The following is a 21,139-nucleotide window of genomic DNA, read 5'->3' as shown; positions in this document are numbered from 1 at the left end:
GGCTGACTGATTACGGTTTGGCTCTCGAATATGTGAAATATATATTGCACACGACCCATCTGTGCGGCACTAAACGCTTAATTAAAATAATAAATGCTCTATTATACGGCGGCAAAAGTCCTGTGGCTGCTTAGCTCCAACTCTCGTTTCCTTCATCCTGCAAAACGTACTGAGAATGGCGCATAAAAACCGCGACACGTTTAGCAAAAAATATCAAAGTGTTAATTTGAATTGCGATACGTGATGGGAATCTAACGAAAGCGCCGCCTCTTCTCCTCCAGCTTCCGTTTCCGGTCCTGCGTTTGGGTTTCTCCCATGCCACGTTCGCCGGCTGCCGGGTTGCGTACAATTTTATGCACGTCCAGCGTGTAAAACACCTAAAGGAACGCCATCAAGCCGGCCACGCCCACTTGGGGCAACAGCCCAATATTCTAGCAGTACTTTGCCCACCCTGCCATCGATTAGTTTTCATTTTGAGAGCAATTTTAGCATTGGCTGCACTGATTACGGCTGACGAACGGGATTTTTTGGAATTGAACTGAGGTGAAACCCCCTGAAATCCGAAATACCCCGTAAAACCTCTTATTCTGATGGCTATTATCTAACCTCACAGGCGGAAACATTGTCGATCACTTGAGTGCGTGCGTTACCTCCATTTTACCCTAAAATTAAACATTCGGGACTAAACATAGGATATGGAGGATATCTATTTAGACCTCATGCAATACCTTGGTAAGTTTTCAATTTTTCGCATAACTTGTCTTGCACTCTTTAAAAAAGCCATAAACAGCCGAAAAGTTTGGCGAACTTTTGCAAACTGTGTTAAATAGCACAGTTCTCCGAACTGCTCAGATTTCTACACTTCATTCTGGTGATTTGTTTTTTGTGCTGTTTTCAACATGCACCTTTATAAAATAGCGTAATTTATTTGCTTTAAATATTTTAAAACACTTGATACCAATCAAATTTCGTTAAGCAAAACCATTTTACCTCTTTAAATCCATCTTTATTCTTGTCTATAAATTGTGAATTGACTATAAATCAATTTGCTTGTATTTTCGTAACTTAATCTCTTCTCTATCTTAAACAAAAATTTATTCATCTGTAGTCCAGATAATATTTTCGCTCTCCGAAAATAACAAGAATATACCAAAACTGATGCCCGTAAATAGGCATAAAAAACCAAACAATAGTTTTATTTAAAAGCTTTTAATTTATGATAAGACATCAATATTTGGCCATTTTCCCTTATATTTCGATGGTCATTCACCAGTTGTCCTGGTTACGTAAATTTGCCATGTTTACCAAATAATCAGGGCTGCGTGTTGCACACAGCCATGCATCCACTTGTGGATACATATACATTTTAAAAACCCTTCATCTGTGTGCATTTGTTGTTGATTTTTTTCGCAGCGCATTTACCCACAATAAACTCGATAAAGCGAGAGATTCGAGAAAATCGAGACCGTTGTCAGGGAAGTGTGCCATAAAATGGAAAAACGTCGAGTCGAGAGATTCCCAATTTTATTGCATATGTTGGCACCGAAGGACTCGCACATTGCCCAAGTCGATGGCGACATTGACATCCGCATCGGGAAATACCCCAGTGGTTACACAAGGTATCTTAAAGCCGGTAAGGTCCGCTTAAACTGTGCTACCGAAAGGCTCAGTGGGCTTAAGTTCTTCGTGGTCAGTGAATACTGATAAATCGGCCAATTTAAGTAAGTTTTCTTCACCGGTAAAGGAGATTTTAAAAATTTTGGAAACATACTATCAAAGTTCATGCTTATAGGCAATGTTTGGTATTGCATATTCATGTTTATGTATATTTTTCTGAGCGCTTTAGAAGCACGCCCAACAATATAATTCCGTGTAATAACAACCATCAACTCAAAGGTCCCTAAGCGATACCATTTCGAATGCAAATCTATGGATATAAACCTACATACATATGTGCGACCCTCGCATATGGTGTATTTTTCTGTTTGGTCTACTCTGCTTTCGGTATTTATGTTTTCCCCTAAATAAATGATATATGCGAACCGATTTTTGGAGCTCGGCCAGTGTGCTGCATAATTATTTACCATGGCTAGGCGACCGGGCACAGCAGCCCCGTATGCAGTGTGTGAAAACAAGATACTTGGCATATGAGCGCGGCCTGGTAAAACGAAACCAATTTGCAAAAGTTCTAATGCGGCTACAACAAATAATAATAATCACGGAACGGCCAGCGATTTGCCACTTGAATGTTACAATTATATTTAGTGTAGCGCCCCCGTTTCGAGTAAGCCATTTAGAGTCCGCCGAAAAGGGGGCATTCAAGGGGTGTAGATTGCAGCACTTTGTTTGCACTGGCCGGGCTTTTGGCCAGGCCATTGCATCCGATTGTTGCCATTTGGCTTTGGCTGGCTCCGCAACTAAGCCAACATCAGCACAACATCGGATGGTATAATGGCGACAGACCCCCAATATTCCACCGGCTGTCGAAGGTCCACGGGGGTTTTCTGGGTCAGCAGCGGGCGGCCAAAGAACCAATGTCACCCAACTATTTCGGTTTCCATTTAAAAGGCAAATTATAAAATATCAAAACTAAACATTTGCCTTTTTTCGTAGCATCATTTATGCTGTGTGTAATGAGAGCAAACAGACTGAATTTAATTTAAAAAGCCTGATAGGGATATTTAATTACAGAACCAAAAAAGGGGTAAAAGATATTAAAAACAACTCTTTACCTCAATGTACAGATTGTTTACCTATTCAGTGATATCAAATACACTCATAAATTTAAAAAATATTAATTTAATGATTTTTCAGCAAATAACTTTAACATCCTTTTTCTTAATATAGACATCAAGTAATCCCCAAAGACACTTTAACTCACTGCAGCTAAGGGATAAGCTTCATAATTCACCCCAATCTTTGGCTGTTCAGCTTTTACTTGGCGTAATTCGCCTTTAATAATTTTCTCAACGATTTCAGCGGCATTGGGGGCTAACTGAGTTAATTGTGCAGCGGTGCGTATGAGTAATGCAGTCAGCTGTGGTCACACATCACCGCACGCACAATGCGTCCCACTCTGGATCTGTGGAGCCCCGGAGCTCCCCTGTCCCAGCTCATCCTGCTCAACTTGCTCATCCTGCACTCGATGCTCCCCCGCTGCTTTTAAGCATCATTAATTTTCTGTGGACGAGGCAGGAGTAATTAAGTATACGCCCCGTGCCAAGCTCACAGGATGCAGCTGGCGGATGGAGATCGCAACTCGGCCGACGGCCGCGTATCCGAGGATACATTACAAATGACCAGTCCGATGTGCGGTACATTGGTGATGGGTCCATTGTTAGCAAGCCTAACTGGTATGGATGGGCATCAGTTTTTAATGGGGCTGCGGTCAACGTTTTGGCCAACCATTTGTGGGTGGTCCTCACCAAAATCACCACTATCCCACACCAGTGATTATAATTTGCTTGACCTCCCTTCGGTTGGGATCGTTGCTCTGTCGTTGGCTTTAATTTGATTTTATTGGTCAAGGTGTTGCTGATGGTACGACTGCTGCCGTTTTCGGTCGGACGGGTTATTAATGATGCTGGTCAAGGAAATAACAGTGGGAGAGACATTAAATGCTGTCATCATTCATTAGCCACAGCCATTAGGCAGTTGTCTGCCAGGAACTCTGCTTAAGTCCAGAACACTCGCACATAACTGACTTACTTCCTGGGCCCCCAATATGCACGTGTCATATGTGAATGGGCACTGAAAGAAATGAGAAGTGAGTGGTCAAAAATAAATTAATTCATAAGTAAGCTTAAATATTTGAAATATTATCCACTCATTAAATATCAATTTATTTAGTGCTTAAAAATATTTATTAATATATTTTTTTAAGTAAGTCAGGATCGTCCTAGCAGTGCATTACATCCCCAACAGCTTTCGGTTGTTTATGTCCTGCACATGCAAACAAAATCCGTAGGAAAACCATTCGTTGAATGCGATTAGAATTGTTCCGTGTTCCAAGCAGCTCCCTCTGCTGATAGCCAGTTAACCACAAATTCATTTGAGACGGCTTCGGTTGGGTTTGCTGCTCCTGGCCACTGGATCCCAACTCCTGTATCCTTGCTTCTGCCTCCCGGCCAGCTGCTGACTTTGACATCCTTCCTGGGAAACGCCCGAGCCTGTGCCATTCCATTATTGTTGTCTTAGTATTTTAATTAAAACGTGTTTACATTCTGCAGCAACCCAAATGCACACACCTGATGCCTTAGTTTGGTTTAGTTCGGATGGGTTTTGCCAGGCCCTCGCATCAAATTATGTCTTAAGGATCCAATGTATCTGCCTGACGCAGTTCGGATTGATTTGTTTAAACAAATAACGGTGCCAGCCGGCTGAAATGCTCATATCCCAGCAGCTTTTAATTAGTATTGAAATTTAAATTAATGTAAAGGTCCTGGCTTACAAATCCACCTTGAGCAGTTTCTGTAACCGCTTTAAAATCTTGATTACATAGCCCATTTGGATTTTCTTCAATTTTGCATTTCTAGCCACCTTTGGAACGTGCCAGGAAAGCCAGACAACCTCATATCCCTCGACTTTTTTACGTTTTTGTTTGATATTTGCTTTTGTTGCTAGTGTTTGCCTGCATTAACTTTATGACCCTTAACACATAACATTATACGCCCACTTGGATGTGGGTGGCTTGATGCCCCTGCTGGAAGGACACCGCAAATGGCATTCAGACATGGCCGCCATATTTGATCAAATAATCGTAAATAAAGTGCTATAGTAATAATTTTTTGATGTCCCTGTAATGGGCTTTACGTGAGAGCAACATAAATTGTGATTTAGTGGCCAGACAATGTTGAACGTGTTGACCGAAGGCCGGGGGACTTTTCTTACCTGTTTGAAAATTGCCCGGTGCTTAATTCAAGCTTTTTTGAATACTCTTTTCGGGAAAATGGGATATTTTACTTGCTGGGTTGCCTTTAAAGCTTTAGCCGACTATAACTATAAGCTTTAGTTTCATTGCCATTGACCAAATGAACAATTTAAGCTCATTAAAATACGTATATTCGAAATTAGAACTGAACGAAATTAATTTATTATAGTTTATTATTTATTATAATTAAGTTTCAATGAAATTGCAAGTAAAGAATCCAATAAAAAAACTCTGAAAATGCATTAACCGAATATTAAATTGGATTCAAGTTTGCCATCAAGCATACACACTCCCGCGGAAATGTCAAATGTGAAAAGGTCAAACCCACCCACACACCCTTCAGTTTTCAGACACACACGCACAGTGTGCTAAACAATTCGTTAGGGTATACATGTGTGTACAATTTAGAGGCCATCAATCAAGTCAAGTGGAAATTTATAGCACTTTTGTTTGTTATTATTCGTTTATGCATGAGTTAATTAGAATATTGGCTCTAACCTTGCCCCAAACCTTTGGCGACCCTTTTGTTGTTAATGCACAAAGATTTACGATGTGTGTGTGAGCCGGGGTGTGTGTGTGTGTGTCCTTTGTGTGTCTTAGTGCATTAGGCCATATGCTGAGCCGTCCGTGTGCATTCAGTCGAAACTAGCTGGGCAAAACATTGGGACCAAAAACTTGGGCACGTGTCCCGATCGAAATGGAAATACTTGACTCGCTAATTTTCCTGCTTTCCGCTTTGTTTGGCTAATACTTCGATAAAAGATTTCCATCAAATTGCACATTTTGTGGCTTTTGATGGCCAAAGGGCAGAACTCCTAAATACTTGACCCAAATTTAATAAGCAATTGGATGGTTCATTCAACTCGATTGAGCCAAACTCAGGAAACTAATTGTGAGTCCTTTATGATGTTGCTTTAAAATTAAATAATTATTCAGGCTTAGCAAAACTCAAGAGGATTCTTTCACAGTTGAACACATTAACATCACCTTCTAAATTATTTATTAAAATTGTTGTATTATATTATGAAATTGTATTATATAACTAAAATTGTAGATATATCCGATATTATTTCCGATCATAACCTGAAAATGTTTTTCATTTTAAAAAAGTTATAATGGTCAAATATAATTTTTTTACAAACTTTAATTTACTTATTATTTACCAAATAACTAGTTATGGCTATGAAAAATATGTTCTCTTTTCTTTGCCTATAACCTTGACCGCCTTGAGATCGATGATACGTGTCCTTACCATTTAACCAATTGGTTATCCTTTAACCCTCGCTTAAGACCCACTTCGTCAGAAGGTTCAGAAAGTTATCTAAAGGTGAGCGAGCAAGTGTGGAACACATCGGAAATGCCAATTAGAAAATATATGTCAACAGGCCAATATCAGATGGGATTTCAGGCCCCCTGCTCTGTCCTTTAAACCCAAAGAAGAGAACCCCTGGCTTTCATAAATCATAAAGAGCGGGAGGTCCTTCGGCTGAGAGACAGTAGAACGCAGGCGCTGCTCCTTTCATCAAAACTCTCTCCTTCTGTAAGAATCCTGTTAGCCCCTCTGTTAACCGAAACGATTGAAGAAGCGATTTTAACGAGCTTCCTCGCTTTCCAGTGCAATAAAAGGCCCAAAGGTGGCAACTTGTCAAATGGCCTGACTAAATGGTGATAGCCAAGGCTAATTTATGTCAATTAATACATTGAAATTTCATTGGTATTTCACGATGGGGCGTGGCACGCCCCAGTGCTCGATTACACCCCACCCCTCACTTTCTTGGCTGCTCATTTGGGGGCACAAAATGTTGTCTATGGAAATTAATCGCAAATATTTGTGCAACAATTTGTTTGCTTGGGGCTGCGAATAGGGGGCGGGGATGGACAAATCTCATTTCGGGGTTGTGGCTGCGGAGGCATAATCAATTTAAAAATGCCTACCGCTTTGCTTTTTCACCGATACCAATAAAAAATGCAAAACAAAGTCATTCTGGCCTTTGGAAAATCCTCTACCAGCTGCACCTTTCGACCCAAGGAACAATAAAAAATTTTCCCATCGCCTCGCCAGCTGCTTCCGCCCTGCCCTTCGACCCCACACTACCACCCAGAATCCCCGCTAATAATTTGTCAATATTACGTGAGCAGAAAATTGAATAAAAAACGCTTTTGCATTGAGCACTTCTAGGGAAAGAAGGAAAAAGGCCAACAAATGGGAAATTTCTATGCTGGAAATCAAATAAATTGTTACAAATGAGTGCAACTTTTGCTTTTCTGCCTGCGTTGCTTCCTTTTGCCCAATTTCGATTTTTCATTTGCTAAGCTGATTTGCCAAGCCCCTCTCCGGAAAACCCCCTCCCGATCTCCGCCCCTGCGCCCTTCGCCTCTCCATAAAGTTTGGCCATGCCAAAAATATGAATAATTCAGCGTGCGAATCCGGTTTGGTCTCCAACTGTCTTTTTACTACCTTTTTCCCCCACACACACACACACACAGTTTGGCATCCTCTCTCTTTCGGAAAACTGAAGCTGTAATAAATGCAAATGAATTGACGAAAAGTCGTGCATTTCGGCTCTTTGTTTACAATCCTCCGATTTGATATGCGCATCAATGTCAAGTTCCGGCGGGGTGCCCAGCCGGACAAATAGGGATCCGAAAGCGATATGATGTTTCCAATAACGCTGAATAAATTCCAAAGCGCAGAAAACCCTCCTGTGGGAGCGGGGAGGGATCAGAAAAATATTTATGTAAAATGGTATCTCTAAAAATTATTCATCACTTTTATGGGACTAATGCCCCCCAACCGCTGCGCATTCCCAGCTAAACTAATCAAACTGCTTAATTAAAATTCATCCAGAATTACATGTGCGCGCGTATCAACAAAATAAACTTAATTACTCACACTCAGCAAGCTGGAAAAGGGTACAAATTTATTCAGCATAACAGGGCTTCAAACATAGTTGGGCCAAAACCGCACAACTGAAGCCACAACACAAAGTTGAAAGCACATAAAAATGGCAGATGTAAATACACACCAGATAATTTGATGCCTCTAATTACGGAAGTTGGTACAGGTACAGTTTAAAAAGCTTGCCATGATACGTGAAAAGAATTGGCATGATAATATATTTATATTATACCTAAAGCATCTAATGGATATGTAGGAAATGTAAGAATAATAATAATATTACAATAAAAATAATCTATTGATCTAAACATATCTAATATCTTTAGCTAAGATAAAGGATCAATGTAAATATATTCTATAAATGGTATACATCAGAGTGATTTTTATCTCTTAAGTGGAGCATGCCAGTAATTTACTCCCATAGAAAAGGGTACGATTCGAAAGTGATTCGAAACTATTACCGAAGCCAAAGACGGCAACAATTGATGGACTACATGGAGGACGTAGATGGGGCTCCATCGGGGTCGCAGGTCGCGTGCAACAAATTACCGAGCGCCACTCGAAGCCGTCACCAGCAAGCAAGACAAATTCCATTTCACTCATTGCCAGTATTGACAGTTGCACACACAAAGCGGCAGCGGGATGGTCGGAATAGTCGGCCTGTCGGGCTGAGGGATGGAGGATGAAGGATGATGGCTCAGTGGATAGTGGGTGGTGGGTGGTGGGTCGTACTGGGATGTGGGTGGTGCCGAATGACCAGCTCAATTTGCTTGTGTTTGCCAGGGGGCCAACTGATGATCGAGCCACTGCTGAGGCCGCTCGACTGCGGCTGATGCCGCACCCGATTCCTGCTCCCGATTCCTGCTGCTGATGCCGTTGCCAATGTCGAACGGGAAGCTCCGTGCCTCATAATGCAAACAGTTGGAGTGCCCATCAAGCGAACTGTATCCGGTTTGGGGCACAGTGGAATGAGGGCTGTGATAAGTAATCAGGATTTTGAAACTTTTGGGGAAATATCCTCCTTGTTTTAAATTATGTTTACTCTAAGGAGAAGACATGAAAGGTACAAAGTTTCCGAATTACATTGTAGAAATATTTTTTTTAGAATTCATCGTTTTATAGGATTGTTATTATTAGGAATAGTATTTATTGTTTAATAATCGCTTTTCCTTTGCTTTGCCTCCTTTTTAATTTTCATAATAATTTGTAACCTTCACTGAAAGAAATAGATATAGTGAATGTAGTCTCTCTGAAATTGTTGTTATCAGAGAAATATTTTAGGTAGTATTTTTCGGAATTCGATTTGTACAGAACCCTTTGAATGCCTATCAGAAATGTCAAGTATTTTTTTAATATATCGTTTATTTCCTCAATTTTTTTTCAAATCTTATGAACCCGGGTCAAATGGTTGCTCAAGTTTCCAGGACCCCGGAACCAATGTTCGTGGGTCGGAATGTGGGTGGTTGCACTTGCACTTGGATGCCTGTGTGTGCATTTGGGATGCCTTTGTCGAGATGCCATGGCATGCTGCTCATAGCTGCCCCCCAACTGCCTCTCCCCAACCCCCCTAAATCCACGCCCCTGCTGCGCCTCAGCTGCCCGACTACTTAAAGCGAAAGTAAACTTTGCTTTCCTGCAGACTTCGACTCGCATACACATGCTTGCACACACAAATTGCTCTGAATGTTTCCAAGCCAAGCAGGCAGGGGCAGCCGAAAGGGGGCCGGGGAAAGGGGGTTCTAATGGGGGTGCTTGGGTGTACTTTGCAGACCCTTCGGGTGGGCAGAGGTGTGTGTTTCATTGCGGTCATTTAGCCGGCCCTCAATGCAGCGTGTAATGTGGCCGCTTATGCGATGGAATGACTCGCTTAACTATTTTCGGCTGCCATTTCATAGCATTCCATACCCCTTGATACCATATCCCCTTCAATTGAATTTTCAATAAAATAGTCGAATAGCCCGCGTTGATTTCCAGATTTTCAGCAATCCAAATGAACCTCGGCGCTCTACCCTTTTGAAATTGAATTCATAAACTGCCAGCGAAACACGCTTTCAATGGCTTTTCCCGCTTGTTTATTACTTTGTAAATGCGAAACAAGTGTGCTGGGGAACATGAGCAATCAGGCGCCCCGTATGACACAACAGTTGCCATGCCCGATCTGTCTTCCTGTCCCCGTCCCCCCTCTCCGCTGCCCCTGTCCTGTGACCCCTGACCCCCTGTTCGCATTGTTCGGTTGTGTAAAAAGTTTTGTATTACAAAACACAATCAGACACAGATGCACTTGGTGGGCGGCAGGGTATATGGGGTGCAAAGTTTAAGGCTCTTTGTGTCACTTCTAGGTAGCTCCAGGCGGAATACTGCAGATGGGGGAGGTCCTGGGAGGAGGGTATTTCCCGGAAACGCATGCGACACGATGGCCAAAGGGCACAAGTCGCCGCTGCTCGTCGTCGCCGCATAATAATGTCAGCGATGGGCGACGTCTTTTTCCTGCTGTAAATTGCAAAAATGCATCCAAAGGATATGCACATGTGCACCATTTCTTCTCCTCGTTTTTGTAGCAGGTTTCAAGACCAACCGGAAGCCAAACTCAGACCCTGACAAGCTGCAACAACCGACCAACAGCAGCAGTGACTTCGAAAAAAAAACAACTTCCCCACACACAACTGCTTATGTTGAAAAACAGGCCTGGGCAAAAAAGTTTATGTACATTTAATGCACGGCAGCAGGCTACAAGGAAACAGCACAATAAATCCAGGATACATTAAATAACACAAGCAGGGGGGCCAAGGGGGGCCAAGGGGGGCGTGGCCGGCACACACACAGACAGACAGGCGGCCATATGGAGCGAGCGGTCAACTTCCCTTTTCGTGTTTTGGCACGCTAAAGTTTATTCGGGGGTGAGCGATTTCCAGGGTACGCAGGGGAAGTATATTATAAGATCCTTATCAGATACTTAAGCTAAATGCATAATTTACCTGGGGCTCTATGTGTTTTATTATACCCAATTTTCTTGACCAATTTGATTGGGGTTCTTGATCAATATAATAATATTAAAGGAAAAAAGAACAGAGCCCCAAAATTAGAGCTTGAAAAATATCGATGTCAGTATCGATACTATCGATATTTTTCAAACATTGATTTTTATCAGAAACATAAGTACAGACATTCTTAAGAAGCAAGACTTGACCTGTACCGACAGTATTAAAATATTTTGTTTTAGATTTTACTTTGTTTCCTTGAAAACATCGATATTTTCAATGCGATATTGCTATCGAAAATATCGATAAAGTCAAATGTCGATATATTTTAAGCTTCGGGGCCCAAGTCCTTTATCCATAAGTTAAGAGTAACTTGCGAGTCTACCCTCTCGGAGACTACTCATTTTGTGTTTTTGGCTGTTTATGAAAGTTGACCAACATGACGTGTTTGGATGTCTGTCTGCGCGTTTCCTGTTCATCCATGTTTGTGTGCGTGAATTTCAGCGGAAGTTTAACAAGGCCGAGGGGGTTTGGGGTTTGGATGAGGTGTGTGTGTGTATGTGATTACGACAAGGACTCCTGCGGCAACTGGCGGCGAGGCCAGGCGCTGCATGCTCATAATAATTTCTTATTTAGGGAGCCACCAGGTGATAGGCGCCACGAAGGACCCCCTGCCAGGACCTTTGCCCGGCTATTTTCGCATGATTTTCTCCGTCGTCCTGCTTTGACCTCCTGCTTGTGCACCAGATTTATACGCTTTTTCTAGCTGCCATTGTTCGGAAAGGTGTTTAAATTCAAATTAGGCGAGTGCCATGTTCAGTTCTGGTGACAAGAAGTCCTAGAAATGGGCGGAATGAAATCTGTGCCACTGATTAGCAGCACAAGTTGATAATTTTTTCTTTCCTCCGCAAAAACTGGGGGAGTGGTACATCTTGAAGGGAATATGTATGCCAAGTGGCGAACACGCAGCTTGCTGGCAAAAACCTGGAGAAATGGGAGTAAGACTTGACCTCGTTCGTGGCGGTCTCTTGAAATGAGTTCGTTCACTCGTAATGCGCTTAACCACATAAAATTTAACTCAAATCAGCTCATTTAAGGCCTACCGCACTCGACACCGATATACACACTCATTTCGTAATGGGAGCTGCTATCAAAGGAGGTCCAATAAATTGGAGTCAGAGACACGAAAAACATTTTGTTTTTGGCTGAGGGGTAGCGTCATAAAGGAGAGTTTATGGAGCCACATTAAAGTGCGGAAGTAAGTGGCGCATAAAGGACCCAGCACCACAAAAAAGTACACAGAAAAAGAAACTAAAAATGCAGCACCCAAAAAAACACACCGAACAAACAACGTGAAAGTCAGACACATTAAATATGATATATTAGTGAGATGGCAGTCAGAACATGAGATATATTTTATGGCTCTAAGGGGCAGATACGACGACCCAAGAGAAACTTTACAACGGTCAATAAGTCGGTATCTTCCGTTCATTATAATATTTTATATTTTTGTTATTTTTTCTGGCTCATTCCAAAAATATGATTATCTTTTAGCAAAGATAATGTTTTATTACTGTCGTCCAGGATCTGGAAAGATCATAATCGATGTTTTTTATACAAGTCATTTGGCAAAATTTATGAGACGGCATAATAGTTGGGTATGAATTATGGCACAAATGTATACAGTTTTCTTTACTAATTTATCATTTGCCTAAAAAGATTTATTTTGTTGTATTTGATTCAATTAATTACATTTTGTCATACTTTTTAAAAATAAAAATTTTTAGAGCGTCTGTTAGCATCATAATTATGCGACAAAATGTTTTCAATTGAATGACATAAATAACTTTTCCAATTTTAATTATATGGTCAATTATTATTAGCTTTTTAATAAATTTAATGTGGTCTATATAGCTAAGAACCGACCTGAAACTTTAAAGAAATCGGTAATATTTCCAAGGAAATTCCAGCCCTTCGATAACTTCTGGCTTCTTGTTGGCCCCATCCGAATAATCAGTCTCCTTTTTGCGACGCCAACAAGTGTGGCACTTGATCTTTTTCTTGCCACTTGCCACCGCACTCAGATTGTGATTGAGTATGTGCAACTGAGCCAAGGGCCAAGAAAAAGGGCCCGAGCCCCACCCTCCGATTTTTCCCTTTTTGTTTGGACATTGCCAGAGTGGGGTGAGTGATGAAAATTTCGACGATGCCCATCCAACAATGCCAGTTTACTGGGGGGACCGAAACGGAATTTAATTTTGTGCGAGACTTGAGCAACTCACACACAGAAGGACATGGTTGTCATCGGCGCTGCTGCATCAGCTGTCCCTCAACATCGACATTGGGCCGGCTGATAAAACCCAATTTGTTGCAAATAAAATAAAAAACAAAGCAGGCAAGCAAATGGACACAAGGAGCTCCACTTGCTGCACCATCAGCAGGAGCAATCGAGCAAATTCATTGCAAATTGCCACTCGACGTTGGCTGGTGTTCGAGAAATGGGCATCATCGTCGTATCCAGTGGGTTGCAACTTGCAATTGCATCCGAGGATCGATGCCGAAATTAGAAACTGGCAAACGCATTTCGCATAATTTCAGAGCGAGAAGGAGGCAGCCTCCTCTTTGCTGTGCTCACAATTCGTTTATGCAAAGTCTGCCCTGCTGCAGGGGAGTCAGACAATCAGCTTACCCACTCAAAGATAAATCTATATATACATAAGAATATTTTTTCCATTTCAAACAGGTAATCGATTTTCATGCTTGTGGCGAAATGTACAAAAAGAACTGAAACGAACCCAAAAGTAAACCAACTTTGTTGTCTGTTTCGTTTGTTTTCATTCTTATGTGTTTTCCCTCGGCATCTGGATTTGGGTTTCGACGACCTTACCACCACCTTATTCTTTTTGTGCGTATGTGGGTAGGTGGGTATCCGGTGCGTATACTTGATATTTATGTTGAAAACTTAAAGCAGTTAAGAGCTCGTCGTGCTTAAAATATTCCATCGGTGTCTGAGACTCAAGTTTATCCAACTTGTTGATTTACTTTTCACCCCACTTTCCGGGGCCAAAGTTAAACCACATCAGTGTTTCCGCTCCTCCCTGCCATTTAAAGTGAGACCTGCCCGGAATAATCACGTTTCGAGATCGTGCTTTGCTTTTGATCTTTTCGGTGATTTGCATATCGAATAAATCTACTTTTCACAAAGTACAATTAAAATCAAATCAGTCCAAACTCCTAAATTTACTAAATTAATGAATTTTCCTCTATCTTAGTAAAAATGAAATCAATCCTAGTCCCTTATCTCAAATTTATAGTTTCCTAAAAGTATTTTTTTTTACCTGGTGCAATAAAAGTTTTTACGAATTTTCAAACGATTACATTTTCCTCATACGACTTGTTAGTTCCGCAATTGAGCCCTTTGAACCCATCTGCAAACGCCTAAAATTATTCAGTGATTCCTAAAGCACTTTTAAATCTGAATACCAGGTATGGCTGCATACTTTTCGAATTTGTAATCTGCCAAAAAATATTCAAGAGTGCAAAAGTGCACATGTGCCCAACTTGGGGGCGACAGCGGCAAGAAAGAATCCAATTACGTGGGCCACTGGAATATTTTTGACAAGTATTCAATGAATTTCATTCGAGATTTGTGGCCCCAGCCAGCCAGACTTTCGCCAGACAGCCGTTCGCAGGCAGGAAACGAATTAGAAATGTGTAAAACAGAAGTTGCTCCATAGCCGCAGTTGGTCAGAATAGCTCCGGATAGCTCCTGAGGAGCCAAGTCAGACGTGAAAAATATTCCTCTTTTTTGCGTATCCACAGGATGGGAATCGGGCACTGAGCCCTGAACTGAACTCAGTCCCCAATCCCCCTGCCTGGCAGGAAAAGGAAAATGATTTCCGGCTTGGGCCGGGCTGGGGTGATAATTCTGCGGGATCCGAGAACTTTTTACATGCAATCATTGGGCGGATTGTCAGTTAACTCGCAGCTGGCACTGCAACTTCAACTGCAACCAATTCATCTCATCGAATTATGCCCACATTCCCGGGCTCCAGTTATCCCTCATTGCATCTACATAATTTTGAACATTATTCTCTTTTTCGCCACCGAAAAAGTTTTAGCTCGAATCGAGAGTGAGAAAAAATAGCTTTGTCAAAATGTTTGTACAAACTTCTGGCAGAACAGAACTCGTTGCGGAACGAACTGAAGAAGTGCAAAAAATTATCACTATTGTTGCAGATTTGTTAGATGACGGTAAAATTTGTTTTCGTTGCTTTCTCCCCTGTTGTTTTTGATGGAGGTGTTGGTGGCACTGATAGCAATTCTCATTTCGTTGATATCAACAGTGGTGTCCACTCGTCTCTGTCTAGTCGTGCGTATAAAATACAAAAAGGTCAACTCAACCGAGAAAGTTTCATGAATTTGCATTCGAAAAAGCAGGGCAAGGACGTCAGGTGTGTGCTGTGGTCAAGAAATATGTATTTAAAGCAGCATTTGATTTTATCCTTAAACTTGGTATGCAAGTCTTACAACTAGAAACTTCAATACAGTATATAGAAATACAAATATTCTAGTTAGTTTATATACTTTAATATAACATAATGGAGCTCTCTAATTGCTTTTGAGTAGTTGGGGTTTTCTCAAGATTTGTCTGCCAAATTCATAAGAATGTAACCTTTTCTAACTCAAACCTTTTTACCTATATTACTGGCCCCGAGCTTTATCCTCGATTAACAGACTCGTGGCAAACTTTTCCCCTGACAAATGATATTTAAATGAGCTGCATTTGAAAAGTTAACGTTGAATGGTGCCCAAAGCAAATGTCACAAAATTGACAGGATCCTCGGAAAGCAAGAAAGAAAAAAACCGGCTCAAGTCGGCAAATTAAATATGCCAAAAGGCAAGGGCGAAATCCGAGCCGGCCAAAAGAACACAAAACTTTTGGCTTACAAACATTCCTAAACTCTTCAGTCCCCTCCGCCGACCTCCAAGCCCCAAAAATTTGCCCCCTGACCCCAACCAATGTCCGAAGATGGCAAAATCCGTTGCTTAAACGGCTAGAGGGCCCGAAGCCAAATGCTTTGGCGGCAACTTTAAGTCGCATTTGGTTTCCTAATGCGGCTCAGACTTTCCCTTCTTCCCAGGCCACTAAAAAAGCGCGTGGGGCAAATTGAAATGAAATTGAATTTAGCCAGGGGTTGGTTGGGGAGCAGAAAAAGTTGACGCGGGTGTGGCAGTTTTATTTACAACTATTCCTCATGTGATGTGATGCTGGGAAAATGCAAAGAGTTTAATTTGCAATTTGTCGCCCTCATTCAACGCTTAACTTTTCACTCGGGCGGTGTTTGTGGTTGCATATGCAAATGCCTTGGCCAGCTAACCCTCAGCCCTCAACCCTCCAGCCCACTAACCCTCACCTTTCCCCAAACCCCTCGAAATGGAATGGCCCGCAGCCCTGCATATGCGATAAAATGTACAAAGTTTTGCGTTAAGGCCCCACTTGAGTTGGGCTCGGAGTTGTTGCCGCTGGCAAGTGCCCTAGCCAGCCACACTGGCAAAAATTGTATAGTAACAATCAAAATCTGCATATTTACCTACTAAAAACTTATATTCAATATAAAATATTTAAGCTGCATAATTAAATTTTTAAATATTTAAATTTAATTTTAAATATTTAATTAATTATAAGACACTTCATTCAAACATTTAACATCACTAAAAAAATAATTCCATAAAAATATCCGTGTATTAAATATTTAAGCTAACTTTAATTGCTAAATTTGTGTATCTACGAATCAGTTGAATGTAAAATCTTTGCTGTTACTAATTTTTTTTATCAGTGCTGCCTGGCCTGCCAGTTTGTTAAACGCCTTTCAACGGCGTGGTTAGCCAAGCGCAGACCTTGAAATGCCATATAGTCCTGGCCAGAAGCTAAAGCTTGTAGATGGTACTGGTAACTGGTAGCTGCTAGTTGGTAGTACATGGTAGCTGAAGCCACTCGAGCAACTAACCAGCCGGAGCAAACTTTTCTGCGGCAAACGCTTTAAAAAACCATTCCGCAAAAGTCATTCCGTAAGTTGGTCCTGCATCCTGGGCACTCACACACAGTCGCACATGTTGATTTAGCAAACAAAATGTTTTAATTGAATAACACTTTGGTGTTTCACTACTACTGCTTACTGGCAAGTTCAAGTGCCTCGCTGGCCAACTGTGCGTATGCTCGATGTTAATCCGTGCAGTGATGCTCAGTTAAATAACTATTTAATGGGTGTGACTTTATCAATCAAAAGTGCCGCGGGCGGGGAATTAAAATTAATCTGCAATTTTCATTAACGAAAATTCGCCAAATATTTACACACACTCAATTCACACCCACTTGCGACCCGGAGAGTGTGAACTTAGCCATGCAAATTGAATAGGTCTAAATGCAATTTGGCGCACAACAAAAAGAAATTGGCGGATGGAAAAACACATACATAAATGTGCAAAACATTTTGGTAATTTAGTTGAGCGATTTGCATTTCCGTTGGGGAATAATTTCTGCACTTTTGTGCTCACTGACTGCCCAAATTGAATTGCTGAATAACAAAAAGCGGCAGGATGCATATGAAATTTGAGTATGGTATATGCAATATACCATATACGATATATGAATTTAATTAAATGCCGTTGGATACGAAAACATTTTGCTTAAATTGTCACACGCGCAGAGCAGCATCAGAATTTGCATTGATTGATGCCGTATTCGGTGATTTATTGAACCTGAGGTTTGTCAGCCAAACAATCCGCACCCTTCGCTCGTTCAATTATTGTGATTGTCAGTCGGTAATGGTAATGTTGAAAATGGGGGGGGGGGGGGGGGGGGGAAATGTTCTGCACAATGCATATTTATTTAGCCGGGTTTCATTTTGTATTTCTTGGAACCGCAGTGATTGATGTGGCCATGTTATCGTCCCCAATCCCCAAACAACTGTGACTGGGACTGCGACTCTGACTGCACTCTCACCCCGGGCCTTTGTTCCCTGACATGTCATGTCACGATGGCTCCCCGCTCATATGTTGTATTTGGTCAAAAACTCAATTTAAATTGCATTTGTGTTCACAGCGCATCCGTCAGGGCGGCATGTGTCGGATGTCAACGGGGATCCCTTTATTCGAACAACTATTAGTTAAATGAATTTGTGCAAACATTAGTTATCGATGGAGTTGCCCAAGGTCTCGCTGGAGTCGTCATCCTCCTCGTCCCCGTCGGAATCAAAGGCGTTCTCGGGTATATCATACAGACGGACCATTGGCTTATTCGGGTCCTTCATGATGAGAAACTTCCCATCTGGCTGCTTCATCACAATGTCAATGAGGCACCGCAGTATTCCCCAGGCATTGTCCATGTTCAGGTTGATCTGGGTGCCAAATTCCTGCGGCTTGAACTGCTGAGTGCCCAGGATCACGTGGCGCAGGTGATCCCGAGGATTTACCCTGGACACATAGCCCAGTTTGAGCTGATCCGATCCAGCTAGCACAGCCTCCACAGTCCAGCGAGCCAGTTTGCAAGCGTTGTTCCGCAGCTCGGAGGCCAAAACAGCTCCGCGCTGGGTGTCCAACTTCTGGCGCCACTCCACGCTATTGGTCACCTTCGAGTCCCACTCGTTCAGCGCCTTGATCGAGAGGAACTGCATCTCGCCATTCGGTCCCTGGACAACCCCGTTGTGCTTGCAGCGGGCAATTAGCACCAAGTCGTTGCCCAGATCCCACTGGCGGTAGCGATAGCCCATGGAGGCCAGGTCCACACCAGCTTCCTCGAAGGGATTGGGCTCATCGAACTTGTAACGCGGCTCCTGGTCGCCAATGCGAAGCACCTGAAGAAATTGTATGTTAGTAATGAAATTAATAAACTAAACTAAATAAAAAAAAAATTATTAAAAAAAAATAATCATACCTGCTGACTAAAATTATGGTTGATAAGAGTGGCCTCCATGGCCAAACTATGGGCCGAGTTGATAGAGCCCTCCTCATCCGTGGGCGGCTCCTGCGAAGTCTCGTTGACGGTCAGCAAATCGAATTGGGTGTTATCCCTTTTGTCCAGAAACACTTTGGTGCCCAGCTTCTCGATGACCACATCCCAGGAATAGTTCGAGCGAGTACAGCACATGATGGTGGCCAGGATCTCGTCGGTGGCGAAGATATTGCCCATGGTCTTGGAGAGGCGACGGATGACGGGGTCATCCGTGGTCGTGGCAGTGTGGACAACGCGATCCATCTTAAGCAGAGGCTTCTCATTCCGCAGATTAACCCGATCGTAGAGCTTATCATAGTAATCCAGGGACCCACAGGTGACGATATCCTGGCCTTCTTTGATATTGGGAAGTGCGAGTTTGAGGAGGCGTGGGAAGTCTATCTCCTCGATGGAAACCCAGTTTGAGCGCACCATCACGGAGCTCTCGCGAAGTCTGGAGGGAGCATTACGGCCGAAACGGCGACCCACATTGCGGCGTGTTTCGCGACCCGACTTTCCGTACTTGGTGCTGTTGCTCGTTCCGCCACCAGAGGGTCCGCCAGCCACGCCCACAGAGGCGTTGCCACGCCCTGCGCGACCCCTGCCCCGCGCATTGTTGCGCATGTTCGGGCGGAAGCGACCCCGCTGATAGGGTCGGAAGGCCTTTGATCCGGAGGTGTCCACCAAGTGGAAGGTGGAGTCGTCGTCCTCGTGGAAGTACGCATACTGGCTGCTGTTCCCGAAGGACGAGGCATACTTACTCGGGAACTTCTTCTCCGGCATCGTCACCGTCCAGTCGCAGATCTTGCCCAGGCGGTCGCTCTTGCAGAACGGCTGGTAGGGCACGTCCACATCCGGCACCTCACAAGGACCCCAGCCGTATTCGTTGTACTGCACGTACGGCTTGATGAACGGAGCGTAGTTGGACATAGCACGGCCGAAAGCGATTTATGCAACCAAAAAAAGGTATATAAATTTATGTGTAATCAAAATCCCGATCTGTCTCTGACAAGGTAAAAATTACACTGAGCTGGTTTTTTTTCGGAGGGTCAAGTCGATTTGACAGGCTGGGAAAATTATGACAGGGCTGGAAACGGCTACTTGTTCTCTAAATATCTTAGTTCAACTTGTAAAGCAGAGCTGTCATCTTATTAAATTTTCCAAATCAACTATACAAGTTGCAGAGTTGTCATCTTATTTTCTTAAAAAGTCATGGCAACTCTGTAGCACACTAGTACCACAGCAAGCATTATTAACCTTAAAATCAAATAAAAGAATATATATTATAATAATTTGTTAACTAACTAACAGTAACAAACAGTGAAATTAATTATGTAATTTATCTGCTTAAAAATACAACTGGAACAATTTGGGATCCTTCCGTCTATAGCTGAAAAGTTCTATTCATTTTTCAACGGTTTTGGAATACAAAGGTTGAGGTAATACCAAAAATAATGTGCCCCCAAAAGACTATCGGTAAAATCTTTAAAAAACTTGACCGTTTTTTCTTTAACCTCAGGAGTTTCAGAATTACAAGTCGCATTACACATCAAATATACTGATGACTATGACAAGCAAGACGCCTGGAGAATGAATTGGAAGAGGACGCGCTGCCCCCCAGATGATGATGAGGCCCCTTGTACCGCGACCGCAATGAAGAAATGTGTAATTGCCTGTTCGTCTATCGGTTCTCCGTCAACGTCCTGCTGCTCTCCCTGGCCGCGACTGTCCTCCTTCTTCGCATACTGAGCTGATCCGGGATGGGGTCAGGAGACCCCCTCCTAACCGATAAATTTCTGTTTCTTATTATCTTTTTTAAAAAAACCTTTACGAAACGCACTAATAAATGTTTGTTGAGCTGTGGAAATCGTACAGGAAGCGGAGGTACTGTGACGGGATTATCACTTGACAACGCACCTAAGCTCACATCGACATGGCTCCATTCATATTACTCCAACTGGGTGCCATTGTTCCGGGTGTAAGTTTCAGGAAAGCAAAGGAACAACAGCCGAGTGCACTACAATGGAGCGAGTGAGTGTCCTGTGTGCAGGATCTGGTCAACAGCCATGCCCCCGTTCCGGCTCGGTTTCCTTATTCTTGGCTGGGAGCACCTTACAACAATCTCGTTAAGCGTAAAGGCCAAATTATAGTAAAACTAACAGAAGGCAAAAGGTAATCACATAAAAAGCTTGTTAGATAACAACGTGCGAGGCGGCGAAAAAGGAAGCGGACATCCTGCCCCCCGGCTCATCCCCAAAAAGCAACATGTCGAGCGTGTGAATGTGCCTGGATGTGTGGAAAATGATATGGGGGCGTGGTTGGGAGGACTGAATGTGGAT

The 21,139-nt window shown here is 42.6% G+C and overlaps 2 protein-coding genes across 2 annotated transcripts; one reads left to right on the top strand and one right to left on the bottom strand.

Annotated features, from left to right (window-relative positions):
• Positions 1-17,897: 17,897 nt before the first annotated feature.
• Positions 17,898-19,821, bottom strand: LOC119557284 (eukaryotic translation initiation factor 3 subunit D-2). Its single transcript, XM_037869978.1, has 2 exons — positions 18,744-19,821; positions 17,898-18,663 (listed from the first exon to the last, which is right to left on the bottom strand). The coding sequence occupies exons 1-2, from the start codon at positions 19,728-19,730 to the stop codon at positions 17,998-18,000; spliced, it is 1,653 nt and encodes a 550-aa protein (XP_037725906.1). The 5' UTR covers positions 19,731-19,821; the 3' UTR covers positions 17,898-17,997.
• Positions 19,822-20,167: 346 nt separating this feature from the next.
• On the top strand, positions 20,168-20,658 carry LOC119563302. Its single transcript, XM_037876633.1, has 2 exons — positions 20,168-20,239; positions 20,320-20,658. Exon 2 carries the CDS (start codon positions 20,391-20,393, stop codon positions 20,547-20,549), a length of 159 nt encoding a protein of 52 aa, XP_037732561.1. The 5' UTR covers positions 20,168-20,239; positions 20,320-20,390; the 3' UTR covers positions 20,550-20,658.
• The last annotated feature ends 481 nt before the right edge of the window (positions 20,659-21,139 follow it).

This window comes from Drosophila subpulchrella, chromosome 3R (genome assembly GCF_014743375.2).
Source record: "Drosophila subpulchrella strain 33 F10 #4 breed RU33 chromosome 3R, RU_Dsub_v1.1 Primary Assembly, whole genome shotgun sequence".
Taxonomy (NCBI): domain Eukaryota; kingdom Metazoa; phylum Arthropoda; class Insecta; order Diptera; family Drosophilidae; genus Drosophila; species Drosophila subpulchrella.
The sequence above is the reverse complement of the archived record's forward strand: the minus strand, read 5'-3'. Positions and strand labels throughout refer to the sequence as shown.